The following is a 26842-nucleotide window of genomic DNA, read 5'->3' on the forward strand; positions in this document are numbered from 1 at the left end:
ACGTGAAAGAGGCACCCGGTGGAAGGCGCCGGGAGGTGCTGGCCCCGGGGAGCCCAGGGCTGTGCATCTTGGCGCTGCGGCGGGCAAGCGACTTGCAAGGTAAAAAACAAAAGCCAGAAAGGCCAACGGCAGAGAAAACCCCGGAGCACCGCAGAAAACACGAGGCCACACGAGCTCGAGAAGTGGATTCGATTGTCACTTTAATCCACAGACTGCTGCATGCACTGTAAACAGGATCGTTAGGCAGGTTCATTATTGGTATTTATTTGTCTTTAATATAAAAGTTACAGGTTTGAAATGTTTGCAGGAAGATGCCACCATCAGGACGGGGTTAGTGGTAAATATTTATATACAACGTGACAGGGCGGGATGGCGGCGATGCTGGGGAGCGGGGCAGGGGCCCGGCCCGGCGGGGGCCCCAGGCGGCGGCAGCTCTCGCGGCTCTGCCCGCGGCGGCGGCGGCTGCTCCGGGCCTCCCGGGAGGCTGCGGAGGGCGAAGCCCCAGCTGCTCCGCTGGGCGCCCCCCGGGTTCGCCTGCGCCCTGCCCCGCGCAACGCGCGCCACCGAAAACAGGGGCTGCTTTAGTGCTATCACCACTCGGGACACTCCTAGGAAAGGCCTATGCTAGAGCAAACCTTCAACAGTAAAGTGACACGTTCGGAGGGAGCCAGCAGAAAACTCGGCGCCGGACGCGGATTGTATATTATTTGCCTTTTCACAGACTCCTTTTTTTTTTTTTTTTTTCTTATTTACAAAGAAGAAAAAGTGTTAATTTCCTGCTTTGATGGCCGTGATGCCTTTGGGGCTCGCACAGGCTTCGCCAGACGGAGCGCACGGCTCGCGCATGTTCGTGCCACAGGAACCCCCCAGTTTTCAGCCGGAACGCTTGTTCCCGCTCGGATACGGGGATTTAGCCCAGCAAGATCCCTGCTTCGTCCGCGCTGCGGATTGCATAGCGTCAGCCGGGCTTCCCGTGCGGGTCCCCCACGCTCCCCCTCCGCAGAGGACACCTTCGGCGCAGAGCGGTTGCTCCGGCCCCCGGCGCTGGGTGAGCCGTTCGGCCGCCGTCTGCCTGGGAGGCGGATTTCGGCTGCCTGAGATGCCTGCGGCGCCTGGAGACTCTCGCCCCAGGGGAGCTGAAGTTAGGGAGGAAGCGGCCGTAAGCGCGGCTCGCCCAGCGCCCGGCACGGCCCGCGCCGCGGGGCAAGGGCATCTCTACTGCAGCAGGTCCGACCAACCTGCCTTACGAACGTTTGCTCACGAACACGGTGCACGCCGGGGCGCTGATGAACCCTGTGCCTGAGTCTTCAGGAAAAGCTAGGCGTAGTCCTGCGAGCTGAGCAGGGCAGCCGCCGTTCCCTCCTGCAGACTGGCAACGGGAGCTGAAGGGAGCCGGCTAAGCCTTTGCCATCTGTTTGCAGAAGGAAGAGCTTGCAACGCTGATTCACCCAGACTAAACAGAGCCTTGCAGAACAGCGAGCCTGCTACTGAGAAATAAATTAAGGATGCTCTGCAAAATATCCCACGTATGTTCTTTGCAAGCCACAGCCCTAAAACTGCAGGGTTTTTGTTAGACAGAACTCTATAAAAACCTGTGAACACACAACGTGGTTCCGAAAAAGGCCTTGCAGGGCCGATAAAATCTATAGCATACACTCAAAAACATGATCCACACTGTAAACAACTGAACGGGGACAGAAAGGAAGGATGTGAACTGGTGCAGCTGGGGCTGCACTGGTGAGGATGATGTCCGGGGTGGGACGTGGAGAAGGGACAGAGGGGCTGAATAAGGCACACCGAACAGATTGGGGTTAACACTGCGTGGGTGGGAAACGCTGACCCCCTCTCTTACATGCTGGGCTGCCTCTGCCCTGCTGGCTCCGGGCATGGCTCTACTGGGGACAGGGTCTTGTTGAGGCTTTTTCCAAAAAAAGGACCACAAAGCGCAGCACCAAGGGTTATCCCAGTGGGACGCCTCCCTTAACCCCCCCCAAACCATTTGGCAACAACGAGAGGAGAGAGGAGTGGGGTGGAGGGGACGGGCAGGCTTGGCCCTGAGCAGGGCTCCTTCCCTACTGGCATTTACAATCCCAGGAACATATCTGCTAGCTCCTCCGCCTGGATCCTGCATCCCACTCGCAGCCAGCTCCGCACGCGGCTGCCCCAAGCCTCCTTTATTCCAGCACTTGGAACAACATTGTCACCGGTTGTGAATTTTATACATATTGTTTTGCACTTTCTTGTTTTCCTATAAATCCACTGGTATTCAGACATGCATCAAAAAATCCCCAATGGATTCTAAATACTAATATTTACAGTCTTTCTTATATACTACAGAATTTACTGTGCAAAAGCTAGTACCATCACTAAAAGATACAGGTTCACAGGACGAGTGACCCACTGTACCTTGGCTAGTCAATATTTCCAGGGTTCCAAGGGATTACCGTTGCTTAAATAATGAGATTTGAGAGGCGAAGGGGGATACGACGACCGGAGATGGCGGGTCCCTGCCCACATTTTCAGTGCCTCTTCCGCACCTGTGACCAGTGCCTTTCTCCCTTTAGGAAGGCGAGAGAGATCTGGGGTAAACTCAACACCCCTGTAAACAAAAGCGAGTTCTTTTTGAAAGCAGAGCTCCTCTGGCAGACAGCGGCCGATTCTTCCATCCTCATCTCCTGGGGCTAAAAACGTTTCGAGGCGGCGTTACAGGGGAGATGCAAAACCTCGGCTTCCGCAGCTGCTGCCTGCTAGGTAACACTCCAGAGACAAGCGACTTGTTTGTGGGTGCTGAGCTCTTGCTGATCCTCCCTCGTGGATGGAAACAAAAGCTCAGGTCCTTCTGAACGCCAGTGAAGTATCAGTCAGCAAACCAGCAACACGCTTGCATGGGACCCTCCTTCCACAAAGCTCTCTCCCCAGGTTTAAAGCTGATTCATGGCACAGAGGGATGGGAGGAGAAGGAAGGTGAGCGCACCGAGCACTGGCTGATCTCCCGCCTTAGCTGCTGCCGTCTGGCAAGAAGGCGGCCCACGCACGCGTTCGCTGGCCTTGTGCTGAAAGAGCCCAACGTTCACACACCCAGTGACTGCTGCCAGCTGGGAGGGAGGGTGCGTCATCCGGTAACAGGTACAAACATTGAACTCCAGTCTCCTAGCTGCCCTTGGCGCATCTGCGGAGCAATTCTCCTCGCTCACACAAACCCCTCCTCCTAGGTTTTCTCTTCTCGGTCTGTTTTTCTCCTCGTAATGTTCCGAGGTTTGATTTTGAGAGACAGTTCCCACAAGGCCTCCTCAGCCAGATGGTCGCTGAAATCGTTGAAGAATGACACTATATCATCATTTCTTTTGATGTCGTAATGTCTGTAAAATCAAAGAGAACAGAACGGCTGCAGTTAACCAAGATGCTGCTGGGGAACCTCTCCCAAACCTCTCTCAGCCTAGAGCCACCCCCCTCTGCTCTAATGCACACCCAGCACTGTGACCTGCATTCCCCGGGCCACTCCTTATGCCAACGATGTGACACCAGGGTTTACACATGATGCCCACGACTGAACTGGGAAAACAGACCACTGATCCTGTGACACCGAATTAGAGCTGTTGCTTCTACTGAAAAGCAGCATTAAAGAAAATTCTTCCTGATCAAGAGAACACAGAAACCAGCAACAACAAAAATCTGGAGGAAAAGCTGTTTTGTGAAGAGGAGGAGTAGGGAAACTTTATACACTGGCAGGACTCCTTAAGTCTCTCCATCACAGTGTTTTGACTTTAAACTCCCTTCCCTTTCCACAGCAGCTCACGTGCCTTCACCACCGCTGGCTGTAACAACCCCACAGCAGTATCACAGAGCTGCCTCTGATTCCCTTCACTGCACTTACACTTGTTGGAAGCACCTCATGCTGTCTAGGATGTTAAACTGCTGCCAGCGTTTGGAAAAGTTCACTTTGCTGTCAATGTAATCTGGATTTCCCAGATGAACAAAGGTCAGGTCCTGCAGAATCAGGCCTCTGAAAAAGAGAAGGGGTGGCAGGTCAGAGAGTAGGCAAACAAGTACAGAGGTTAGTCACACACAGGCAGGACAGCCAGCCGAAAGGCAGCTGCACATAAGCTAACTGTCTCCTGCTGCTGGCACCCTTAGCATCATGATTTTAAACTAGAGAGCAGCATCTCCTCCCAGCCCCTCCAGCAAATATGAAGGTGTTTAGATCCTATCATTACATGCCAAACTGAGATATCTCAGATGTGAGGCATTAATGTTCACAAGAATAGTGCTGGGTCTGCTGCTCTTTCAATGATTTTAAACTAGAGAGCAACATCTCCTCCCAGCCCCTCCAGCAAATATGAAGGTGTTTAGATCCTATCATTACATGCCAAGCTGAGATATCTCAGAGGTGAGGCATTAATGTTCACAAGAATAGTGCTGGGTCTGCTGCTCTTTCAATGCTTGTGGAAAAGAAGATGAGGCTGGAAGAAGGTTGTAGTGGGGTGCATCTGCCAGGGAGTTAGACCTTCCTTCCAGGTTTATGGAAGATGACTTTCCTTATGTTGAGGCTTTGTTAGCAAAAGAGTCTGTGTCTCCCTCTCTTTACCTCTCCTGCTCACCTGTGTGGCTGCACAGTGCTCCTGTGGTCCCCACCACATGATATGCTGAATATCTGTGCAACCTCTTCCTACAGAATTTTTACCACAGAAGAAAGCAAGACCAGAAGAATTTTTCTAGGATAAACCCATATGAAATCTGATATCTAGATCAGAGTGCCTGTACAGAGAAGGGCAAAGGCTTGAACCTTTCATCTGTCAACAGAATGAAGAAGTACGTTTGGCAAGGGAGATTCCTAATTTACCAGCTCTTCCAGTTAGCAGAATCAGAGCTGATGTAGAGGAGTGTGAAGTAGCTCAAAGTTGTGGATCCATTTCACCTCATGGGAAAATTTGTCTTTCTCTATTATGTGACTCCAAAGAAACTGCAGATAAAAAGTGTCAGCTAAAGATCCAGGCACTTAGTACTTCCCTTGCTATAGTCAATTCAAGCCAATTCATCTTAACAAGAAAAGAAAGCTGAGGCACGAAGTGAAACATCTGAAACAGCAGGAGGTAGTCTGGACTTTGATCAATGTTTACAAAAAGGAGCAAGATCCTCAGGGGAACAGTCGATAGAGGAACCCAGTCATCTTATAGCAGGAACACACTGTCACAGGGAAACATAGAGCAGTACCCAGGGGTGTCACCCTGTTTTTCCCTAATGCAGGGTAAGTTGTTCCATGATGGGCATGTGCGTTTGCTATAAAGATGCGGCACATCAATGCCTTATTCTAGATCTAGGGGGAAAGGCAAGTGTTTAGTTGAGCAGAAGGTGCTGGGGAAACACTGGAGGAACTGCTCGAATGTGCAGAAGTAATGGCAGAGGAAAGACAAATCATCAGCTCACAGGTAAGGTATGCAGGGAGGCTCCACATCGGCCAGAGCTGCTCGGTAGGCCCGGAAGGATGAGGAGCTGTCAATCAGTGTGCAGTACTCAGCCAGGCCCTAGAAGAAGACAAAGCTCATGGTAGCACCACTGCTACAAACCAGCTTTCTCTGTGACCTCCCCTCCAGGGACCTATGAAGGCTAGAGAGCTAATGCCACCCTGCAAACACCTCCAGTTGATTTAATAAATGTGAGCCTGACTGTGTACACAGAACAAGCCTTCAGCAAGCCTTCAATTTGCAGGAGGAAGACGCTGCTCTCTCAGCCTGTAACTGTGCTGGCATTTCTGCCACTGTCAGAATGCTCAGAAACACTGCAGGTTTCCAGCACTGTGGCATTATATAAGCGGAGAGCATTTATCCACCATCCCTCCACACTGGGACATCACTGAGCTGTTAAAACTCATGGAGCTGTTTCATACCGTAACTGCAGTTAGCCTTTTTTCCCCTAAAGATGAAAGTCCTTGATATTCCTTACCTCTGAGGTTTGTTTCTGCCACTCCAGCCTTCGGATGGGTGCAGAATCCAGTGCAGAAAGAATGGCCAGATAGGAATTAAAATTATTCAGCTTTCGTAAGTGCTGTGAAGAAGGAGAATACCAGTTACTCTAGAGATCTGAAAAGCCTTCCGGCAACAAACAGCTCTACTCACTGGCATGTACCACACTCCTACTCCTGTTCCCAGATATTTAGTGAACAGTGCATGTGATTCAGAGCAAGAATCAAGCTCATATACCTTCATAATCTTTATAAATTTAAGGAGCAGCCTCTCTCGGTCTTGGGCTTTCTCTTGCACCATAATTATTGAACGGACCCTAGAAGAACAGAACAAAATAGAAAGATCGATAAACTCACTGAGACAGAATTCTGATCTCAGATTTCTTGCTTCATTTGCAAAATGGGTAACTAATAAAGATGGATCAACAAGGCTGACAAGTTCATGATGCTTCCAACTTAAATGGAACACTTCAGTTCACAACAAAAATGGAATAATTTCAAGGACGATCACAATGAAGTAACACCACCCTTAGGAGAGCACTTATTTGCAGGGAGAATGTTTGTTTGAAGAGCTTAACAACACTGATGATAATTCTTAATTCTTACAGGTTGCTGTGTCCTCCGAAACCCTCATGATTTTGTATTTTCTGTATTCTGGGCTCTTTGAAGAGTGCCCTGCATCTAGTTCCCAGCCAAAAAGATAGGCATGATGCCACTAAAAGGTACAATCCTTTTAACAAGGGAACCCAGCTCAAGAAGAAATATATTGAACTCTACAGCACCAAAGGTCAAGCACACTTTAGTGCCATGGTCGCACTGATCTCCTTACCAGTAGGACATGTTATTAAAGTGCTCTGTAAACTGTGTTAGGTTAGGGCTCTTCTCTTCATTTTGCTCCTTTGCCCAAAGCAAAACTTCTGGTATCTGCCAAGGAAAAGAGAGAGAGTGGGAGAACACCACATGTTAAAATAGGATTTCTGCCTTAAGATTCCTCAGTCACAGCCTTTTGCTGTGGTCATAGCCTTTTGCTGACACAAGTTCAGCTGTCTCCTACAATGCAACAGGTGCACATGGAAAGCTGGCAGCGAGCAATACCAGAGATTGCAGGGGGTGCACGTTAAAATCTCTACCACCACCCTCACCCCATCCTTGCCTCTGTACCTCAATTTTATAGAAGAGTTCAGCATCTAGCAGGGTCAGCTGCTCAGCTATTTCATGACTGTGGAAATCGTGTAGGGTTCCTGGCCTGCAGGAAACAAGGATGAAGTATAAAGGCTAAGAAAATGTGGATTGTTTTCTTTCCATCATTATATTTTGGACTGAGAAAACTGTTGCACCTGCAGGTAAGGGATGCCTGTGTTTCAGAAAGGAGCAAGACATGGTTACGTGCACAATTCCTCACCTGGCTGCCACCCCACGGGCTGCGAGAGGTTTGATGGAATTGGCATATCTCAGCATATTCTTCTGATCGACTTTATCAAGGATATTTTTGCGTAACACTCTAGCGAGACTCAGCTCTCCATTGCAGACTAGCCGGAACACCAGGTCCATCAGCAGCTTGAGAATTTCATCTGTCAACTCCACTAGGCTGAGAGAAAGATGGGAAACCCGAGTAAGACATCAGAGCTACAGTGGAATTTGTATTTGTATAGAGTCTTGTCACTCTTTCCCAAAAGCAGAACCAAGTGACTGAAATTCTTCTTCTTCTCCTTCCCAGCTCTTCCTTTCTTAAAGAGATTCCCCTTTCACAGGTTATTTTAAAATCATGGACCCAGAGAGGACGCTGTGAGAATCCTCCTCCTCCAAAAAGAGGGTTCCCTGTGTCCAGCATTGTAGCTGTCTCCTTGGTCAAGGCAGGGAGTTGCAGGTACCATCTTAAACAATGTAATGTTTACAACTGGTAGACTTCCATCTTGTTACTGACCCTGTATCTCCAACCCCAAAACAAAGAAGGCAACTCACCACAGCTCATCCACCACTCTCACCAGCACGAAGAAGGTGTTCTTACTGACTCGCTTCTTAAATGTGTCTGCGAAGTGGCAAAACTTCTCATATGTTGGTCACAAATTAAAGAATCAGCCTAACGTAATCAGACCGGCCGCGCAACTTTCAGCTACCTTGAGGAACATTAGAAAAGCATAATACTCTATCTTGACTGAAATTGGTGTTCAGCTTCTAGGAGATATGGGACACTAATAGTTCTCTAATTAACATGGTACAAAGATACCACCAGCTGCAGGTAGCAGGGGTGTGAGGAGGTTCTTACACCTTAGAGAATTCATGCTAGCAGAGCATTCTCTCTAAGATGAAATTTAATGAGCAGCACTCCTTTACTGTGAACCCCCCTGCTGGTCTGTAACATCTGGTCTCATAACAGATCTCACTACCTAATTTGCTGCAAGGGGTACAGAGCGAGGAAGACAGGACAGCAAAGGCTGAAAAACTTCCACCAGGTGGATAAAGGGAAATAGAAACAGGCCTATGCAAATGTCCCAGCACCTCTCCAAAGCAAGTGTTTTCACTGACAATTGTTCTGCAGTGAGATATGCTGTGTTCTTGGCAGAACTGATCCCAGCAGAAGCACGGGGAGCACGGGCAGATGGCAGTGATGAGCTGCAACTCAGGGCAGGGTGACGTCAGGCCTCCTTTGACATGCGGTTGCAGGACCAAAGCCCATGAGGCCTTTGTACTGCCTGAACTGAGACACTGACCCACTCAGTGCTGCCGGTAGTAAGGGAGCGACCATAACAGAGTTGAGGGGAAGGAACTACAGACAGGGGGCTCACCAAGAAGCAGTCTCCATACTTGCTGGAGATGCTCCCCTCTGCCTCGACCTGCCCCAGTGCATCTCCCACCTGCAGGGTGCAGAGGTGAGGGAATTCCTGCTTGGCAGTGGGCAAGTTGTGTGTGACACCTCTACGGCAAGAGTGTTACTGACTGAATTGCCAGTAGGCTTTTGGCTGAAGAAATTCCCCCCAACTCCCTCCATGATGAGTGCTTGGCCCTGATCCTTGAAGAGGCTGAACTGTCATTCATGCAAAAGGATATCTGTATTGCAGCTTCTTGATGAGCTCTTCCGGGGTAATAAATGTCCTGTATGTGGTTAGAAAGGCTTCACAGTACAGCACCAGATCTACAGGGAAAGACAAGGAAGCATCAATCAACCCTGTGTTTAGAAAAGGAAGCTCATTCTTAGGTTGAATCCTACCTTACAGAAAGAGGAAGGGGACACAATCTGACATGAAGGAGCTTTACAGAAATGCTGTGTTGTTGTTTCTTACCAGCAGATGGACCCTAAGGCATAAAAGCAACAGCGAAACTGCCCCAGCCCCAGTAGCCTGTCTCCCACCCGAAGCAATATCAGCCTTGCTTTTTAGCTTATGGGATCACGAAAGCGGTCAGTGAAAAACTCCTGTCTGTGGGTTGGAAAAGTTTAATAATAGGTCAAGGAAAAGTGTGCTGAGGGCCTTGGGGATACTTTAAAGAGAAGACATGACTGAGAGATGGGTGTCTGTTTTCTGTCTTTACTACTTAGGTAGTGCAGAGCTGTGCAGGAAGAACAGGGTCACTCTTCCCTCGTAACAGCAATGCACGTATTTAAAATGATGACACGGTGCTGCAGAGCCTCCCCTCCTTGCTGTGATCCAGGAAAACTCCCTCCGGCGAGTGTAAATGTAAGATTGTTTTCAGTTAAAAGAAGAGTAAGTTGTATAGCAAAAACTGACCCTGCCATGACCAGGACCACCGTGCCCTGCCATGACCCACGGCTGTGACACAAGCGCTGACCCGGTGCATGCAGAGAACTTCTGTTCGTTAAGCTGCACCCCTGGGTGCTCCAGGCCCCCGAATCACAGAGGCTTCGGCTATTGTCACGGACCCAGAGGACGCAACTTGAAAAAGCAGGAACTGTAACAGGGAAAGAAGCTTTCAGGTCAGGACTGCAGTCCCGGGCCAGGCTTGGTCACTGCGGACAGCAGCAGTCAAAATGGAAGCTTATTGGCGCTAGTATAAACAACCGTGTAGCAGTGCAGTCAACATCTGCAGCGGCATGGCCTGCTGCCCTTCGCTGGCCCGCTGCAACCGCTGGCAGAGGCTTCCTGGCAGGGCTGGGGGAAGCAGCTTGTGCCGTGCCTGCCCAGGCCAGGCCGTACATGTACGGCGGGCTTCAGCCAGGGCAGGAGCACCCCGCACCCATGCGCCGTAACCTCAATCCATGGCACGGGGAGGGTGTGAAAGGGGATTTGTGCCTTTCTACCTGCAGCGTTTCTCTTGGCAGGCAGGCACCTCACAAGCAGCTGCTTCTTCTCGCTGTTCTTAAATCTGAGAGAATTGCTTTTAGTTAAAGACAACCAGACTTAAGCTCTAAAGCCAGAGGTTGGGTGGTCATGTCAGAGGTGACTCTTAGGCCTTGTCCGGCTGTAATCCTGCACTCACAGCAAGCGCATGTGGCTGAGAGCATTTAATTGACCACAGATTTTATTCCTAAAGACTGCAAGTCTCATTTTATCCCTTATTCCATTTAGCCCTTCTACAAAACTCAAATGGACAAGAAGCATCATGCAACAGGGCGTGGAGTTACGTTTATTCTGGGTTCCCATCTGCCCAAAAGGCAACATGAGGTAATACAGCTGGTCTGCTCTGGCACTCAAAGCTGCCAAGAAATTCATCTTTAAAGGAAAGCCTCTTAACTATACCCCTCTGTGCAGTTTGGCTGATTGATTTACAAGCCCTGAATTCTCCTCATTGTAAGCTTAATTCATTAACCCTCTCAGTCACCCAAACAGTGGGTTAACATAGCACAGATTCCTCCATGCTCCATTCAGATCAACGGCTTGGCAGAGTATGTAAAGCTAAGCTCTGTGACTATTCCGAGCAACGCGCTGCTCAGATCTCCCTGCACCTAACCACTCCCCTCCTCCGCGCTGCTGTGTTTTTAAAACCTTGCTCTAGTTTTTCCAGTCTTGAGAGGTTCTCCACAGTTTTCACCTGTTTGCAACATCTGCAAAGCTCACCATTCATGAACTGGTTGTCTAACACACATCCTTTTATCAAGTAGCTGTCTTTAAACAGCAACAGTATGGAAGAAGTTCTTCCAATGTGATGCTTGTTCTGGAGTACAGCAACAGTAAATCAGAGCTTCTCTATTCCATTTTCAGCTTTTTTAAAAGGGATACTTTCACCATCTCTACATTTTTTCCCCACATATCTAACCATAACATAATGAATTGTGCTCCTCTCTCTACTATGTTCCCAACTTTGGTCTTTTGTGTCTGTGCTGGATGCCTGATTAGACAGGGAAATATATCTGCCAGGGGAAGGATTTTCTTCCTAGTTGAATGGTGCTAGTAAGCAACTGCAAACGTCTTATGCTACAGTAAGAAAGCTTCCATTTAAAAATGTACACGGAAGTTATCTCCCCTTTGACTGATCAAGCTTCTTAAAATATGGGAGCTGAGTGGTTCAGTAGGTTACTGTGTTTTGCTTTGCATCCCAGGAGATAAGGAGATCAATTCTGGTTAAGGCCATCAGCACAAATGTGTTTGGCAGGTTCAAAATCACTCCTTGGAAATGCCGCAAAGGTCGTCTTTGTCACAGGTCTCAGAAAGGAGCTGCATCATGTGAGAGGTGACTAGGTTTGGAGAGATAAAAAAAGGGTTTAACAAATAGGCCATAACAGGCTGTCCAAAGCTGCTCTTTCAGAAAGCAGCGGCCTGCCTCAGAGGCACCAACACAGCACTGTCACCAACTCCACTGGTGGGCCTTACCTTCCAGATCTCAGCAAGGGCTTTAAAGAGTTAATACCATCCCTGCTGCTAAATGGAATGAACAAGTGCTTATCCAGCTTACCTCTGTTTCACCAAAGATAAGCACAATCCGCTCCGCAACTCACAGAATCATTAATGCCATCATCTCCATCCCGGCCCAGCTGCATATGGTAACTTTGCAACTGCTCACACTACAGAGAATCAGCTTAAAAGCAGCAAAAGACCACACCAGGCTGCACTCTTGAGCTTGCTTGGGTGCATCCACTGTACCTTTCCTGTCGGTCTCTGTTGCGTGCACTAACAAAATATCTCCAGACCCGCCACGAACATCTGGCCCATCATCTCCCTGCAATGAGAACAGAAACACATTACACATAACCCATGCTCCCTTCGGCCTAGTTTACCATCTCTGAGGTCCAAACTCAGCACTGACTGGCAGAGTACACATTGTTCCCAGCACTGCTCACAACACAAGCTGGGATATGGTCTTAAGTGCTGGGCTAATCCTGCAATCCGAGTCTTGATGTCCCAGGTGAGGATATGGGCTAATGCTCACTCGGGCCACTCACATTTTGAGGCCAGGCTGCAAAGTGCAGTGAAAGCTGAACCTTCTGCCTACTAAAGAATGAATATGAATGTCCCAGACTCCCCAAAGCTCCCAAAAGACCATTAATAGAGCAGTACCGCTATGTGAACTGTCTCAAAGTGCATGATCACGTATCACAGCGGCTGCGGAGTGAAAGGTCACACATTTGACGAAAATGTTTCTGAAACATCAAAACGTAGCAAGTTAATTCCATAATCTGGAACTATTTGGCTGGAGGTCACCTGAAGTGATCCGATAACCAGGAGCAGGAATCCAGGCTGCTAACTGCTTAACCCCTGCCTTACCACTCTCTAAAAACTTCTTTCTTCTAGCTACTGCAGTTCACTACTAAAAATATGGAAAACTAATCTATCGTTTAGTCAGTGGTTCCCACACTACTGGAAATGGCTCACAGCAGAACTGTAGCAGTTTATACTGTTTTAAACATGCAGATTGTAAGAAAAAAAAAGCAGCTAAGGATTGACACAGATCTGATAGTCAAAAATGTTCAGAAATCACCCATTTTTAAATTTTTGTTAAGGGTGTATTCATTCTTGCAGGGTAAACACTAGAATCAACATCTGGCTTCCTTTAGCAATTCCTCTGTCATTTTAATATGCAAAATACTGAAAAAAACGAGGATTTGCAGCCATGGAGCAGCTACATCGATGTGATTTTATCAGGCGATTCTCTGGCAAGACTTAAGAAATACTACTTGCAGAACGAGTAATAGCTTCTCACTCACCTCTGTGCATCTTGACTGAGCGAAGAACACTCCTAAAGTGCCAGTAGATTTCCTCTGTTTTTCAGACTAGCCCCCCTGACAGTCTGAAGGGTTTGAAGGCCTGCATATTCCCCCTATTTGCACGTCAGAGACAGCTTGGTTCAAGAGCATAGCAAGCAAGCAGAGATGTCTGTGAGTGCACTCAAAGCTAGAAACAAAGCCATTTCTCAAATAAAGAAACAGTTACTTTGGCTGCTCTTCCAAAGTCAGAATCAGTAATATAAAGTCTTATTGGGGTAATATGCTAAACCTGCCTTCAGACTGAAAGGTCAACACCACAAACCTTCACCTGGATTTATTGTGTTCAAACCCTCAGGTACTTCATTTCAGATTGTAACAGGCTGAAGAGGTAGGAGGGAGCAGATGGGGAAAAGGGCATCAGATGAGCTGGTTTTAAGAGAGACATATTGCACATTTTGTTAAACTCGCAGTCAGTGCTGATGTTCCCTTCCTGTATGAATATCTCACACTTTCACAACAGTGTGCATGCAGAAAGCTGCATACTGTGCCTGCTATAACCTAGTTTTTCCTATTGGCTCAAATAAAAGCTGATGCCATGTCTGTGCACTCAACGGAAGTCAGATTTCAATAGATCATAACCCAAAGAGTATGAAAATGACCCTTGAAAGTACCTACCTCTTGCTTCAGCGTTAACCTGGCCATAATTTCATTGTGGTCAATCAGGGATAGCTCGTCTACCTCTTCCTCCAACTGTGACGATTCCAACGCATCTGGTGACTGCTGCTGCCTGGAAGAAAACAACCATCAGTGTCATCACCCAGCCAGACAGGAGAGCAGAGGTTGGCTCCAGCCGAGCTTGCAGCGTTCAGACCTTCATTAAGTTGCTCTGACACAGAAAATCTGGAGGTAAATCCTTTGCAAACAAATCCAAATATCTAGCTCTAATTCTGTTGCTTTGTGCATCTCTTGAAAAAGAGAAAGATGAACCTTTAAGAACTAAACACTTGTCTTCCTGGGTTTCTGCCTGACAGGATTTTATTACGTCCTCCACGAGAATATGCTTTTGTGTCTCTTTAATCTGCCAAATTTTCAGTGCACACAAAACTAAGCCTTTCTTCAAATGTATAGAGACTAAGTACACTGTACATACATATCTTTTAGTCAGCTCACAATCGATTCAACTGCTACAGGGGGAGATAACAAGCTGTCTTCCTGCAGGAAGATACGGTGAAGAGCTCTTTCTTACCACTTCTCTTTCTGTACATCTATGACCCTAGCAATCCTAGCCCTAAAGGGAGGTACTCTTACCCCTGGGCACACACTGTGCCCAGACTCCTTAAAAATAAATAAATAAACGAATAAATAAAATGCACATGTCCTTCACAGCTTTCCCCAGCCACAGGCCCGAATCCCTTGCACCGATCAGTGCTTTTGCCAGATACTGAGCTTTGCAGAGCACTGCTGCATTGTCTTCTTCACTGCAGGGATTAAAACCCTCAAACCAGCTGCAGGGAAATGGGGGAGGGAAGTTGACTGTTACACACAGAACAATGCTGTTCGCTAGTTTTGCTTTAAAAATTCAACTGAAGAGCAATCTCAAGCAGCAGGGAAGCACTCATTCCACTTCTACTGAAGCCCATCTGTTACAGCCTGCACCTCTTCATTTACATAGACAAATGATAGCACTAGAAGGGATATAAAGCCTCCTGCTTTGGGGCCTCAGCCAGCCAGTACCTAGCAGAGTTAGGAAGAAATTCCCTTCTGGAAGACTTTCCCAACAGCGATACAGACTTTTCTTGCATGTTTTCCTGGAAGCCGGAGGGACTAGCCAGTGTCAGTGACAGGAAAGCCAATTATGACTAACATAGGCTGCATTAACCCTTGCTGGCCTGTTGCATTAAGTAATGCCACCTTGCCTGGATCCTCCTTGTTCAGTGGGATCCCACTGCTCACCAGCTGTGCAACAAAGTGGGCCCAGTGTCTGGAGAACTTTGAGATGGTTGAATGCAGAACAGGAGGCAATCTAAGGGCTGGCTGGTAGAGAGCCGGGCTAAGAGATGTCGGTGATACCCCGCAAACTTCGAGGGCTGGATGCAGGTGTACCATGGGAGTCAGGCTCACCTTTCAGCACCATCTTTGCCTTCCTTCCCCATGGCACTGCTGTTTGAGGTGGAGTCTTTGGAGTGGCTGTCTTTGATGGAGGGAGATTCCTACAAAGAGAAGGAAGCTTTTTGTTATTACATGGGATCCTGCATCACAACTGCTCTTGCATTCACAGTCTTACTGCCTCTAAATGGCCCTTTACTGTAAATTCCAACAGAGTGGGTTAAAGATTGATGCAAGTTAATGCCAAATGCCAGGAAAACACAGAAGTTAATTAGACAGGAAATTTGGGACCATCTCTGGAGACTAGTGTAATTAGTATTGTTTGCTTTTAACATTGTGAAATGATGCTGAAAGTTACAACACAAATCAGCTGCTGTCTTGGATTTTAACCCTCTCACCACCTTTGTTTTTTCCAGCCCTTGCTGTTGAAATATACTTGCCTTCTGCTTTAATCAGTACGGTCAAAGCCAGCTCTAAGCTCCCCTCTTAGTTAAAACCCCCAAAAGACTAGATAGCCTTCATGGGTGGATGCAAGCTGCCTTTTCTACCTCCCCTCTCTCCCATCAGAGGAGGTTATGCAATGACGCAGTGTTTCCACTTCACAATCCACTGCTGTGGAAACGATGCTAATTCAGAAAAGCACCATCTGAACCTGTGGCGTGGAATAGCAGGTAGACAGTTCAAAGCAAATACAGACACAACACTTTAAATTAGCCATTTATTAAGAAGGCAAACAGCCACGAATAGCAAAGGGGAATATTAATCTAAGTGCTTATTTAATGTCATGCAGAAGGAAACTTGGAAATTCAATCTATTGAAAAGACAGGACTGAAACCACCTACATGCTATCCAGACTCAGTCAGAAAAATGCACTGATGAGTGTAGGTTTCTCAGCGTCTGCAGATTTTTTCCAGACTATGCATCTGAAAAGCGCTTCGTTTCAAAGTGAAGAGCCCTCCAGCTGCTGTACAAAAGGATGGGCCTGCCTAGATGCGTCTCTTGAAGGGAAGCGATGGGAGCACTATCTCTTGGGCCATTTAATGCTAGCACAAATAAAGCTCCCAGAGACATCCTGCAGAGGCTATGCCTTGCAAGATGTGGGTGGGCGAGACTGATCACCACAGACCTCTGCCTTTTTCTTGGGACAGCAGGAAGATGGTGCCTCCCTACCATGGAATACACCCTGTCTCCTGAGGAAACTCCTGGTACGTGAGCCTCGCGCAAAGGAAGAAACATTCTGTGATTACAAGGCTAAATCAGTCGCTTACTTTGAATCCAACTGGTGAAGGAAAAATAAAAATTAGGAGCAGAAGGCTTGCTTTATTAAAATAGGAAAGCCAGAGCAGTTATAAGCATAAATGTGGACCCCAAGACCGCACTGGTCTAAGAGCGTAGCTTTCTGAGAAAGGAACCTCAAGCAAGCAGCTCTAAACAAACGGCAAAGCACAAGGAAACAGCGTGGAAGGAAAAGCCGTCCCTACGTCCTGCTGGGGCTCGGCAGAGCCTCGAAAGCACCACCTGCTCTCCCCAAACTGGGAATCCAGCACGGCCTGCGAGCCGGGAGCGGGCAAGCACCGGGATCGGGGCAGCGACACGAACACACAGACTCCACAAAGTGCAGAAGAGGCCGGTACCAAGCGTGTTAGCCCCTGCGTGGACGCAGCATGCACCAAGCAGCCCCTTCCCAGGGTTTGGCCCTCTCCAAGTTACTTACTCCTTCAGAGTGAGGGAGTTCCCCGTTGCTTTGGCCAGAGGAATACAGATTGACGTATTCACCCTCACCAGCCTCCTCACTGGCGTTTTCACTCTAGGGGAGACAGGACGAAAGGAGATATGTGATGCTGCGCTGCACCCAGCACGTGGCATTAGTGAGTGAGCGTGCCTGGCCCCCACGCTGCAGGGAGATGCTGCCACCACCTAACTGGGAACCCTTCCTCTGGCTCAGCGGAGAGGCCGCCAATGCTGGCCGCTGATGCTGACCTCTCCCGGGGGTAATTATTTTCCTTTTCTCGAGAGCTATCCAGAAGGCCTTAAACTACGGCAGGACAGCAGCAGGGGCTATTTTGCAAGAGCTGCTAGTGACTAGAAACAAGACTGCGAAGGCGCAAAACGCACGTGTGGATCTCAAGGTTACAGAAGCTGAACATACAGAGCTTGAAACAAAAATGCTTATCCTACCAACACTGTAGTCCTGCCCTAACAGCAGATCAGTCTTGCAGCCCAGAAAAGACCAAATGTGTCCCCAGACCATGCTACACAGCACAGCCTATAGGTGTAACACCAGCCTAAACCAAACTCAAGGGCTACTGTGCTCTAACAAGGATCCAGTGCAAAGAAGATGCAATGGCAAAGTCGTGTCTGAAGTGCGTGAGAGCTGACCATTTGCTTGACAAACTGTCCTTCCTCCAAACTGTGTGCAGACACTGCACTATCATGCCTTGTGCTGATGGCCTACTGGCGTGCAAAACCGATCCGGGACTTTAAAATAGTAGTGTCATACCAGTGGGAACCAGCATTAGCCTAACCTCACCAACACTCGATGCATCGCACCAACGTGCACTGCCACCAATCACACAACTAAGGCTGCTGGTAACTGGGAAGAGAAGGAGCCTGGAGAAAGCAACAGGTTTACTGCACAGGAGAGCGCAGAGCTGAACGGGATCTGGGCCACTCCAAGGGCTCATGGGTGACATAGGGAGGGAGTGTAGGACAGCAATCCCGAATTCTGGCACGGTAGTAACTGCAGGATGTGAGCCATGGTAAGGAGCCTGTGTTTAGAAACAACCAGCCTCACAAATCATTCCTTCACCTTCTGCAGATTTGTACTATGCTACTTCCAGGAAGCTATAGCAACTTCTCCTCTCCCTTTCACTAGCATTTGACATTCTGTTTTTTCTAGCATGTGTGTTTTTCTAACATATGCATTAATGGTTTCTCATGTGTTCTTCACTGTTTTGTACCCATCATTTTTATATAAAATCGTCTCTCGGCCTTCATATATACGTGTGGAATCCAGACTAGACCACATTGAGCTTAAGCGTGTATTAATGCAAGAGACATTTCTTTAAAAGAACAACCCAGTCTTGTGTTAAGGTGCATTATCTCTTTGGATAGTCTCACCGAAGACGTCTGGAGAGAATCAGTGAAAGAGGTTTCAGAAGGAAGGCAGACAGGAGCATTCCCGTTAAAGCTGCTCTCCTGAGAAGAGGAGTTTGGCACATCCACAGTGCTTGGTGATGGGCCGGCTGTGGTTGGCACCGCTAGGTCAGAGCTCTGAGACGGATGGACGGGCGGAAAAGGAGGGGTGGAGCAGGACGAGGAGGTAGAAGACAGGAAAGGAGGTATGGAGACTTGGTTGTGAGGCACAAAGTCCTGGGAGTAGGACCTAAACACAGACTTGTACTACAGGACGCAGCAGTGTACAACACAAAAACAAGGAAGATAGGAAAAGGAGAAAGACAGACAAAAGAAAAAGTAGTTAGATTAACAGTAGCTTAGCAGTGACAGCACAAGGTAATTCTAACACAGGCACCTCGTTGTTGAGGGGCAAACCTGAACAGCGACAGCATTATTTTATCAACCGCACACGAGAGCAGGAATCACTACCTGGGGTGTCAGCCCGTTTTTTCACACTAAGGCATGTTCTTACACAAACAGCAGCCAGGCTGCTTTTCTCCTAGAAGGCAGGGTGAGGGGGCAACAGCGTATATACCTGTAGGTATGCAGCCTCAGCTAGGCAGTGTTATTCCACACTGTTAATGACAGAAAAGCGCACCCTGAAAATGATGCGTACAGATGAAAATACGTAAAGGCATATAGAAACTGTGAAGATGAGCACGGTGTATATACCTAGGCAAAGAAAAGTATTCTGAGTAGTTATTGCTTTTCTGGGATTTTCCACAGGATCCACATTCAAGATGTTGTTTGCTCCAGCCCTCTAATTTAACAGCTACAAAGTTAAGTCTACTCCAGAACTACACAGCTGCCAGTTAAGAGTGACTACATGCTGTCTTCAAAGTTACACTGAAGGACAAAGAAGCTTACAATAGTAGACACTGTTATTCGTTTCCATTTGAGAAACTTTGGGAGCAAAAATGATAATTGCCCTCAGGAGCAATTAAATCCTTATCAAACCAATCCTCCAATGTGGTGCCTCTCAGAGTCAGCTGAAGAGATGAAGAGAGACCATCTACATAAAGCTTTATATGCCTCTCTCTCCTAATTATCAGATTACTGCTCAGATAATATTGAATAGGGTGCAGTGGGAGTATATTGTGCCAAGAAAAACAACAAGAAATCTGTTTTTTAACATCTGGTGCTAGTAAGACCTGCCATCAGGGTAAATCCAGCATAAGAACAGAGCAAAACTGACCTCTAACACCCCCCCCCAAAAAAAAAAGACAACAACAATCCTAAACCTACTGGAGAGAAGTTTATTTTAAAACTTGTAGAGCTCAAGCACTAGTGAGAGCTGTGTCGTGGCTGAGCAGACTGAAGAATCACCTAATCTAGAAAAGTGCTCCTGTGAAGCTGCCGCGGTTGCTCCTTTGAGTGATCTGCTGTAGCACAGTGCATTAGAGAGATCTCAAGAAGCACAGGCACAACTTGCTCAGACTGGGCTGTAAAGTGACGTTGCTGCAATGTTAAAAGAAGAAAGGGACACAAAAGCATGAATCTGAAAATTCAGGCCGTATTTTTTCAGGAGAAATGCGCAGGTGATAAAGAACAAAGCTGACTCCACCACCTGAACCTGGACGACAGCACCATTTTGGTAGTGTTTTTTTTTTTTTTTTTCCCCGCCACCTTGGAAAGACAGAAGCACACAACTGCTTAAAAGCCTAAACAGAGAACTCCTTCGGGCAAAAAAGCGCTTCCACTCCAAGCTGGAAAGGAAACATAAAGATCAAAGGCTAGACTTTACCTTCCACCACCTTAATCCTTGAGTGGCTCCCCTCCGCTGAGCATGGAGTCCAGCAACACTCTACGTCTATTCCTGGGGCCCAAAACAAATTGCAGGACATAATACAGAAGAGCAGAGGGAGGTGCTTTGGGAAGAGAGCTTAAAAGACTACTGAAAAATAATTAGGATGCAAATCCCTGCCACATGCCTGTGGCAAAGAGGAGTCTGGCTCCAGGACGGACTCCTCTCCCTTCCTGCCCATTTCTTTACAGATGAGCAGCCCTGGCTCTGGGGACGCTGGCAGCTTTCAGTGCTGCCTCCATAACAATGATGGGTCTAATCTCCGCATTTACTTTCTGCCTGGATAAATGCTCTACATTTATTCATTTTCACTTGCGTGGCACAAAACACTAAATCCCTCGTAAGGCTCTGGGCTCATGACATCATCTTGGCTCAGCAGATTCATTGTGCCTGCCCCGTCTCCCCGGTATTTCATGATCTCACTAGTGCTACTAGGCCACCTAATGCCCCGTGTCGTAGGCTAGTCTCCAAATAGGAACAGGAGCAAAGCAGACAGAGAACGTGTCCCCCTGCCAACCACTCCTCCTGCCACGGCTCTCAAGAAGGCACTTGACACACTGTTGTCCCAACGAGATCTTCTGCTCCAGCAAAAGGGAATCATTTTCTCAAATATCACCTAGGTCTCAGCTTCGCTAGAGCTATCTGTATCTGTATGAGACAGAAGGCATGTGCTGCCCTTCACTTTGTAGCTGATGAGCATCTTCCACTGTGGAGTCCCAAAGGTTTGTCTTCTAACTTGCTAAACCCAGAGAAAAAGACTTTTTTTTTTTTTTTTTTTTTTTGGGGGGGGGGGGGGAAGGAAATTAGTGGCCTCAATCCAGTCACTTTTGGACAGCCAGCCACACAGCAAAGCTTTCACACTGCTTAACAGCTCTGGCAAGGTTAGTTCAGGCCAAACTGAGGCCCTGAGGCTCGGCAGCTGACACACTGCACAGTACAGAGCCTGCTGGCTGAGCTCACAGCTCCGGGAGACGAATTACTGGTTATGAGGAAGGAAAATTTGCATAGCTTCTGCCTTAGATGGTTTAAGAGACATTAACCCCAATTCAAAGGCAATTTAGACCTAAATATACCTTAGTACTGCATCAATTTGGAAAGTCTGAACATGGATGAATTGCAACTGACAATCTCTATATATCCTTATCTCCTCAGTCTCATCATTATGCCTTTCAAAATAACACCTTGGAGTGAGACATGCAGAAAATGCCAATTTAAGGGCCAGCCACCCAAGAAAATGCATCAGTTTTCATTACGTGGTCCACAAGCAATCATTTAATGATACAAATATGCTCTCAGTATGCTGTTAACACAGGGAAGCAGTGCAGAGCAGTTTTTGGTGCACTGGCATTAGCCAGGCTGCTCCCACTTCCAATTTTTTGTGATGCTGCATCTTGTAGAAAGTGAGCCAGGAATAGCCCTCCTTCCCCCAGCAGCTCAGCAGGCCAGCAAGCAGCTCTGGAATTCCAGCTATGCAGTCACGCTGGGACAAGAGCCAAGAATGAAGCATACTTTTAAAGGGGAAAAAACACCCTGCGGTTGAGATGATGTCCATATGGCACTCATTCCTCTTGCTCCCAGTCCAATTCGGCCCAGCCCAGCCAGCAGCTGCAGCAGGAATTGCTACAGCGGCTTCCACAGGGCTGGGGTGTCACAGATTTTTTTAGAAGTCCTCTTGTCCTTTAAAAGCCACATTTATTTTGGGAGGGGAAAGTCCATTCAACAGAACTATCACAAACAACCAACTCTTCCCCTTCCCCTCATACAAAAATCACAGTTTATCTTGGAAACTAATCAGTGCTTGTTTTTCTCTGCTTCTAAGAAGTTTCTTGCTGGGTCAGTAAGGCTTTAGTTATGGTTCCACTGACATACTCCACGGCTTTGTTTATTTGTACATAAAGTACTTCAAAATAATCTTTGGGAAAAGTAGAAAGCAGGGTGCAGTGAGATCCTTTCCAAACTTGCACCGTGCTGTCAGGCTCCCAACACTGCATGGTCTCCCAACACCAGTAAAGGAAGCACCAGCATGCTGCAGCCTTGCTATTCCCTGCAACAAAGCTTCAGCAGGAGGCTTATTAGTGCGTATCACATGGTCAGGTAAGAATGGCTAACCATACTCAAACCCTGTTTGGAGATAACCAGCTTGGAGTTTGTGTGGCTCTGACCTACAATGGCAAATGGCCAATGGGGAGAGAAGAGAGAGAAAAAGAGCAATGCCTCTTCTCTCACCAATAAAGTGATTTTTCTTCTTCTTCTTCTTCTTTTTTTTTTTTTAACAGCTGCCACTCCAGAACTACTTCCACAAAATGCGTTCGGAGCTAAGAGCAATTTCTCCTCTCCTAGGAGCAGCAGGAAGCTAGCTTGTCCAGACCTGAACGTTTATCAGACAAGCTAACCACTGTGACAGAGAGGTCCTCCAGAGATGGTATCCTCTAACATTTTCAATTTGTTGCCTTTGATTTCTTTGCTATGGTCAATCTTTTAGAACAGCTTTCCATCATTAACAGTGGTGCTCAGGAAGTCCCAAAGGTCAATGACATTATGAACGTTTATTTGGATTAGATGGCAGGAGATAAGCACTGTAATAGAAAACTTATTTCAAGAGTGGCTTTCTCTACATTCACTAGGCATGACTGACCACAAGTAACAGGGAGTTCACAGGCACATAGTCACTGACTGTGAGCAACAGTAGTAGCCTCCATCCTAAATTCAGCCTTTGAATTCAATTAAATGGCTGTCAGAGCATTCGCAGCATCAGCAGACATAGACAGTCTTCACCTTTTAAGCACAGCCTTCTCAGTTACCCTACTGACTTATTTTGTCAAATTTATCTGCAATTCCACCAGACACTCCCAGATCAGATAGAGCATCAGGCTTCTAAAACATGAAGCTGTCAGAGAAAAGAATCAATCTTTTAGATCTCCTGGTAATGCTATTGAGAGACAAGGGCAATGAGCCAGAACTGGATGCCCAAATTCAAACAGATGAGAACTATGTTCGTAAAATACTGGGCGTTGTACAAAGCTGCTACACCCTAAGAATATAATTACATAGACAACTTTTGGAAAACACTTCCTATCTCATGACACAATGCTGGGCTTCCAGGTACTTTTGCTAATGAGGAAGGAAGTGCTCCTACAATGAATGACTGGAAACACAACCTGCCCACAGAATGGCTTCAAGTGCTGCCACAGGAAAAGCAGTAATTCCTCATGCTTCAATGTTTCTCAGCAAGTCTCTGACCTGGCTGCACAGCTGACCTCACTATTTTTAAATGCTGGTTAGCATAGCAATGGATACAGCTTTTCTGTTCCCTTGGCCAAGAGTCTCCTGCCTTAACTGCAAGAGAAAAAACCCAAATCCAAACTTCTTAACTGAGAGGATTTCTGGTATGTCTTTGTGAAGCAAAGCGGTGATAAGACTCATCTGGCAGTCTGTCATGCATTTCTCTCCTTTGAAACTACTTGGAGAATTCAATTGCATCACAAGTGTAGCATTAATTCCTGTTTATTTAGTAAATAATACCACCATACTTAGCAAATTGATCTTTAAAACGTAGAGCTTGGAGACAGGGCAAGACTCCTAAAAGGTCAGTCACATGAAAAAAAAATGGAGTGTGGCCTATGAAGTAAATAGGAGAACTGCTTAGAGAGATCTGCAGAGACTGACAGTGCTTCAACTGCAGGAAAAATTGAAGCTACTGGAGGAAGTGGTTTCCAGAAGCAGGATTTGGTGATGCCAGCATCAAGAGCACTATTAATACCACCATTCAGGCCTGCTGCAGTACTGGAAATAAACACAGAAGTAGGAGGAACACCAAATGGCAAAGGCAAACAATACTTGCAACTCAACAGCTGATCAAACCTCCTCCTTTCCCCCGACTCCAAATTAATGAGCCGAAACCTGTTTAGGACAGAAATGAACTAACATAGCATGATCTCAGTCCCTGTTTGAGAGCAGTTCCCATTATCGGAGCACTATATGATTCAAAATAATTCCCAGTGTCTGCTCAGGGCCAGTCCGCAGAGCATGCTGCAGACTCAAGCTGAGCTCCGTAAACAGATGTGAGGCGGGAAAATATGCAAAGCACATGTCTCAGCTGTGTGTGCCTTCAAACACTTCGCTGACCCTCCTTTTCCTGAGCATACGCTAACACACTGACAAGAAAAAAAAAACAGTTGCTATGAATTTCTGTGCACTCGCTCAATTTGCTAAAGAACGCTGCGAACAAGCGACAACAGAAGCCCTGAACTAGAGTTTTCACAAGGAAATGGCTTGTGCTTTCTGCTGGAACAGGAGAGCCAGTTTGGTTTCTGGAAAATTACTGGTAATGTTTGTGAATTAAAAAGAAAACAAAAGACCAGACAACACAGAGGTAAGTGAAGGATACAGCCAGATTCCCACTGGTGGTACGTACAAGCCTTGGGGAAACGAGGCCTTGAAGTGCCAGCCCATGCTGCAGACAGGACCCTTGCTGGCACAGAGGCTGGATGAGAATCAGACTCAGTGAAAAACAGACTCAACTTGCCAAACCTATGAGGTTTGATCCAGCTGCTCAAGATCTGCCTCTATCCAGTAAAAGCTATTACCTCTGACACAATATCCTGCATAGCAGGGGAAAAGTGTGATTAGTGGGTCGACAGAGCGGTGGCAGCTTCTGGACTGCAGCAGTGTCTGCAGCTCTGAAGAGAAAGCAAAAGGTCAAGGTTCTGGGGGAAAAAAAAACCCATACATTGCAAATTAAAAGGGAAAAGAGCAAAGATGCTCTGAACTCCATCTCATTTTTGCTTCAAAGCACTGGCACTGAAACCAGTATTTTAAAACCCCATAAACCAGTAGTAAGGAGCTATTCCTCCACGTGAAGTATAGACATAATGAGCTAACAACGCAGGAGATGGTACAGACTCGGCTTTCCTGCTGCCTTCACACGACCAGATTGGTAGGGGAATAGCTGTTCCCTCCGGGACTGCCTCCTGCTGCCCCCCGCCAGGCCAGGCTCCAGGGAAGCAACCAGCCCAGGGCACTTGCTGGAAACAGGCTACGCTGGGTGAATCCGCAGCGCGTTGCTCACGCAGAGCTAATGGACAGCCATTTCATTTCTTTATTAGCTTTGACTTCCTGGTATTGATTTAAGGAGGCTTTTGCTTCACACACAGAATAGATAGAGATTAATGTAGGAGATGTACCATTTTAGGAGATTTGATAATCACCATTGATTATTTGGGTACACAGGAGGGCTGCTCCTCAGCTGACTGCTACGCGAAAGGTTTGCTGTCCCTAGCATTAACTCCCTTGCTGGCACTGGTAGAAAGCCAAAGCTTTATCTTTTCACAGGTTTATTGTACCAGAATGCTCATTTGAATGGATTTTCTGTGTTGAGAAAGGAAAAAAAAAAAAAATGAAGCCATGAGATTGGCAGGAAAGCAGAATATAGCAATGCGCTTAAAGCGTAACTGGTGCAGTCCGCGGCGTTCCTCGAGCAGACACTCGCTCTCCCTAGCTAATGCTCAGGAGCAGATTGCACGAAAGGTTCTCACCCTTCTTAGCCTCGAGATGTAGGGTGTCACCCTGGGCAGGATCCAAACCTTGACAGCTGCTTCACATTGCTGTCTTATTAGGGATAGGGAAAAGGGGATAAAGCACGGTTATGGTATTATGTGGGTCAGCTATGAAGCATGTAAGGGCATTGGTATTTTGCGGCTTACAGACAAAGAGACAGTGTCAAACTGAAAATCTCATTTCTGTCTGTGAAAAAATGGACCAGCTAAAGTCACGAGCAACTACAGAGATTACCATAATTTAAAGGCATTAACGGAAAAATTGCCATTTTTAATTCAGTTTATTTCCTTAGTGCATTTGACAGTACACTGCCTAGTTATTTTCATTGTTCCTCATGCTCTAGTCATTTATTTCCCCTCAACAAACCCTTGCAAAAATGAGTAAGGATTTTATAATTAAGTTTTAGCATTTCATATAATAATATATTAAAAATAATGTAATTCAAAGCAAGATGAGAACAGGTCAGAGCAGTTAAGCATGCAGTAAGCCTTTAAATCCAACCAAAACACTTTTTAAAGTAAAAGTGCTCACATATTTTTAAATCATTATAATATCATATTTATTGCCTTTTGTTTAAAACAAAAACAGTGAAGTGGTTTTTACCTGCTACGATCTGGTCTTACAGTTCTGTGCTTTGCTTGTAAGGGTCACTATCACAGGGCTGCATAATTCAGAATTTTTGAATTACTTTATTTTTTTTGCAACTTTTTTACCACAAATTTGGGCAAGTCCACTAATATTTCCACACCTCAGCCTTTCTGTCTGTGTGACAAAATTATTATACTGCTCTTTGTCATTCATTTGAACCCAAAAGCTTTAATTCACTGCTTGTGAAGTAACACTGCTTGTAAAGTACTTGAACATTTTCTTCTTCAGACCCAGGGCATAACATTATTGTCACTAATTTTTAGAGAATTAACTGTTGAAATGGGAAGATAGCAGTGACACAGTGGGAGAAAACAGTTTTCAAATATTCAATATTAAACTAATTTAACATTTGAATTTGCCAGAGTCTTGTCTGATAATTTCTTCTCCAGAAGTAGTCTAATTTACTAAACGTTCAGGTCACTGTTAAAGAAATAGCCTATTCTCAGTTGTCAGCAAGCAGGCTATAAGAGCATAACCATACAGTTTTACATGTGCA

The 26842-nt window shown here is 46.7% G+C and overlaps 1 protein-coding gene across 8 annotated transcripts in view; it reads right to left on the reverse strand.

Moving 5' to 3' along the window:
* Window positions 1-183: 183 nt before the first annotated feature.
* The window catches only part of RAPGEF1 (Rap guanine nucleotide exchange factor 1), an 88414-nt gene continuing 61755 nt past the window's right edge, over window positions 184-26842 (reverse strand). For 3 of the 8 annotated variants that reach the window (XM_062590643.1, XM_062590640.1, XM_062590639.1), the window contains 15 exons: window positions 18282-18563; window positions 16876-16968; window positions 15177-15265; window positions 13731-13842; window positions 11995-12070; window positions 9004-9092; window positions 7922-8010; window positions 7362-7547; window positions 7121-7205; window positions 6789-6883; window positions 6198-6276; window positions 5941-6042; window positions 5425-5522; window positions 3875-4003; window positions 184-3359 (listed from right to left, as the gene is read on the reverse strand). In XM_062590643.1, the coding sequence (XP_062446627.1) occupies window positions 3209-3359; window positions 3875-4003; window positions 5425-5522; window positions 5941-6042; window positions 6198-6276; window positions 6789-6883; window positions 7121-7205; window positions 7362-7547; window positions 7922-8010; window positions 9004-9092; window positions 11995-12070; window positions 13731-13842; window positions 15177-15265; window positions 16876-16968; window positions 18282-18563 (1755 nt within the window). In that variant the 3' untranslated portion in view covers window positions 184-3208. The remainder of the gene's footprint in view (window positions 3360-3874; window positions 4004-5424; window positions 5523-5940; window positions 6043-6197; window positions 6277-6788; window positions 6884-7120; window positions 7206-7361; window positions 7548-7921; window positions 8011-9003; window positions 9093-11994; window positions 12071-13730; window positions 13843-15176; window positions 15266-16875; window positions 16969-18281; window positions 18564-26842) is intronic. The other 5 variants (XM_062590645.1, XM_062590644.1, XM_062590642.1 and 2 more) reach the window with 3 other exon arrangements.

Source organism: Rhea pennata, chromosome 18 (genome assembly GCF_028389875.1).
Source record: "Rhea pennata isolate bPtePen1 chromosome 18, bPtePen1.pri, whole genome shotgun sequence".
Taxonomy (NCBI): domain Eukaryota; kingdom Metazoa; phylum Chordata; class Aves; order Rheiformes; family Rheidae; genus Rhea; species Rhea pennata.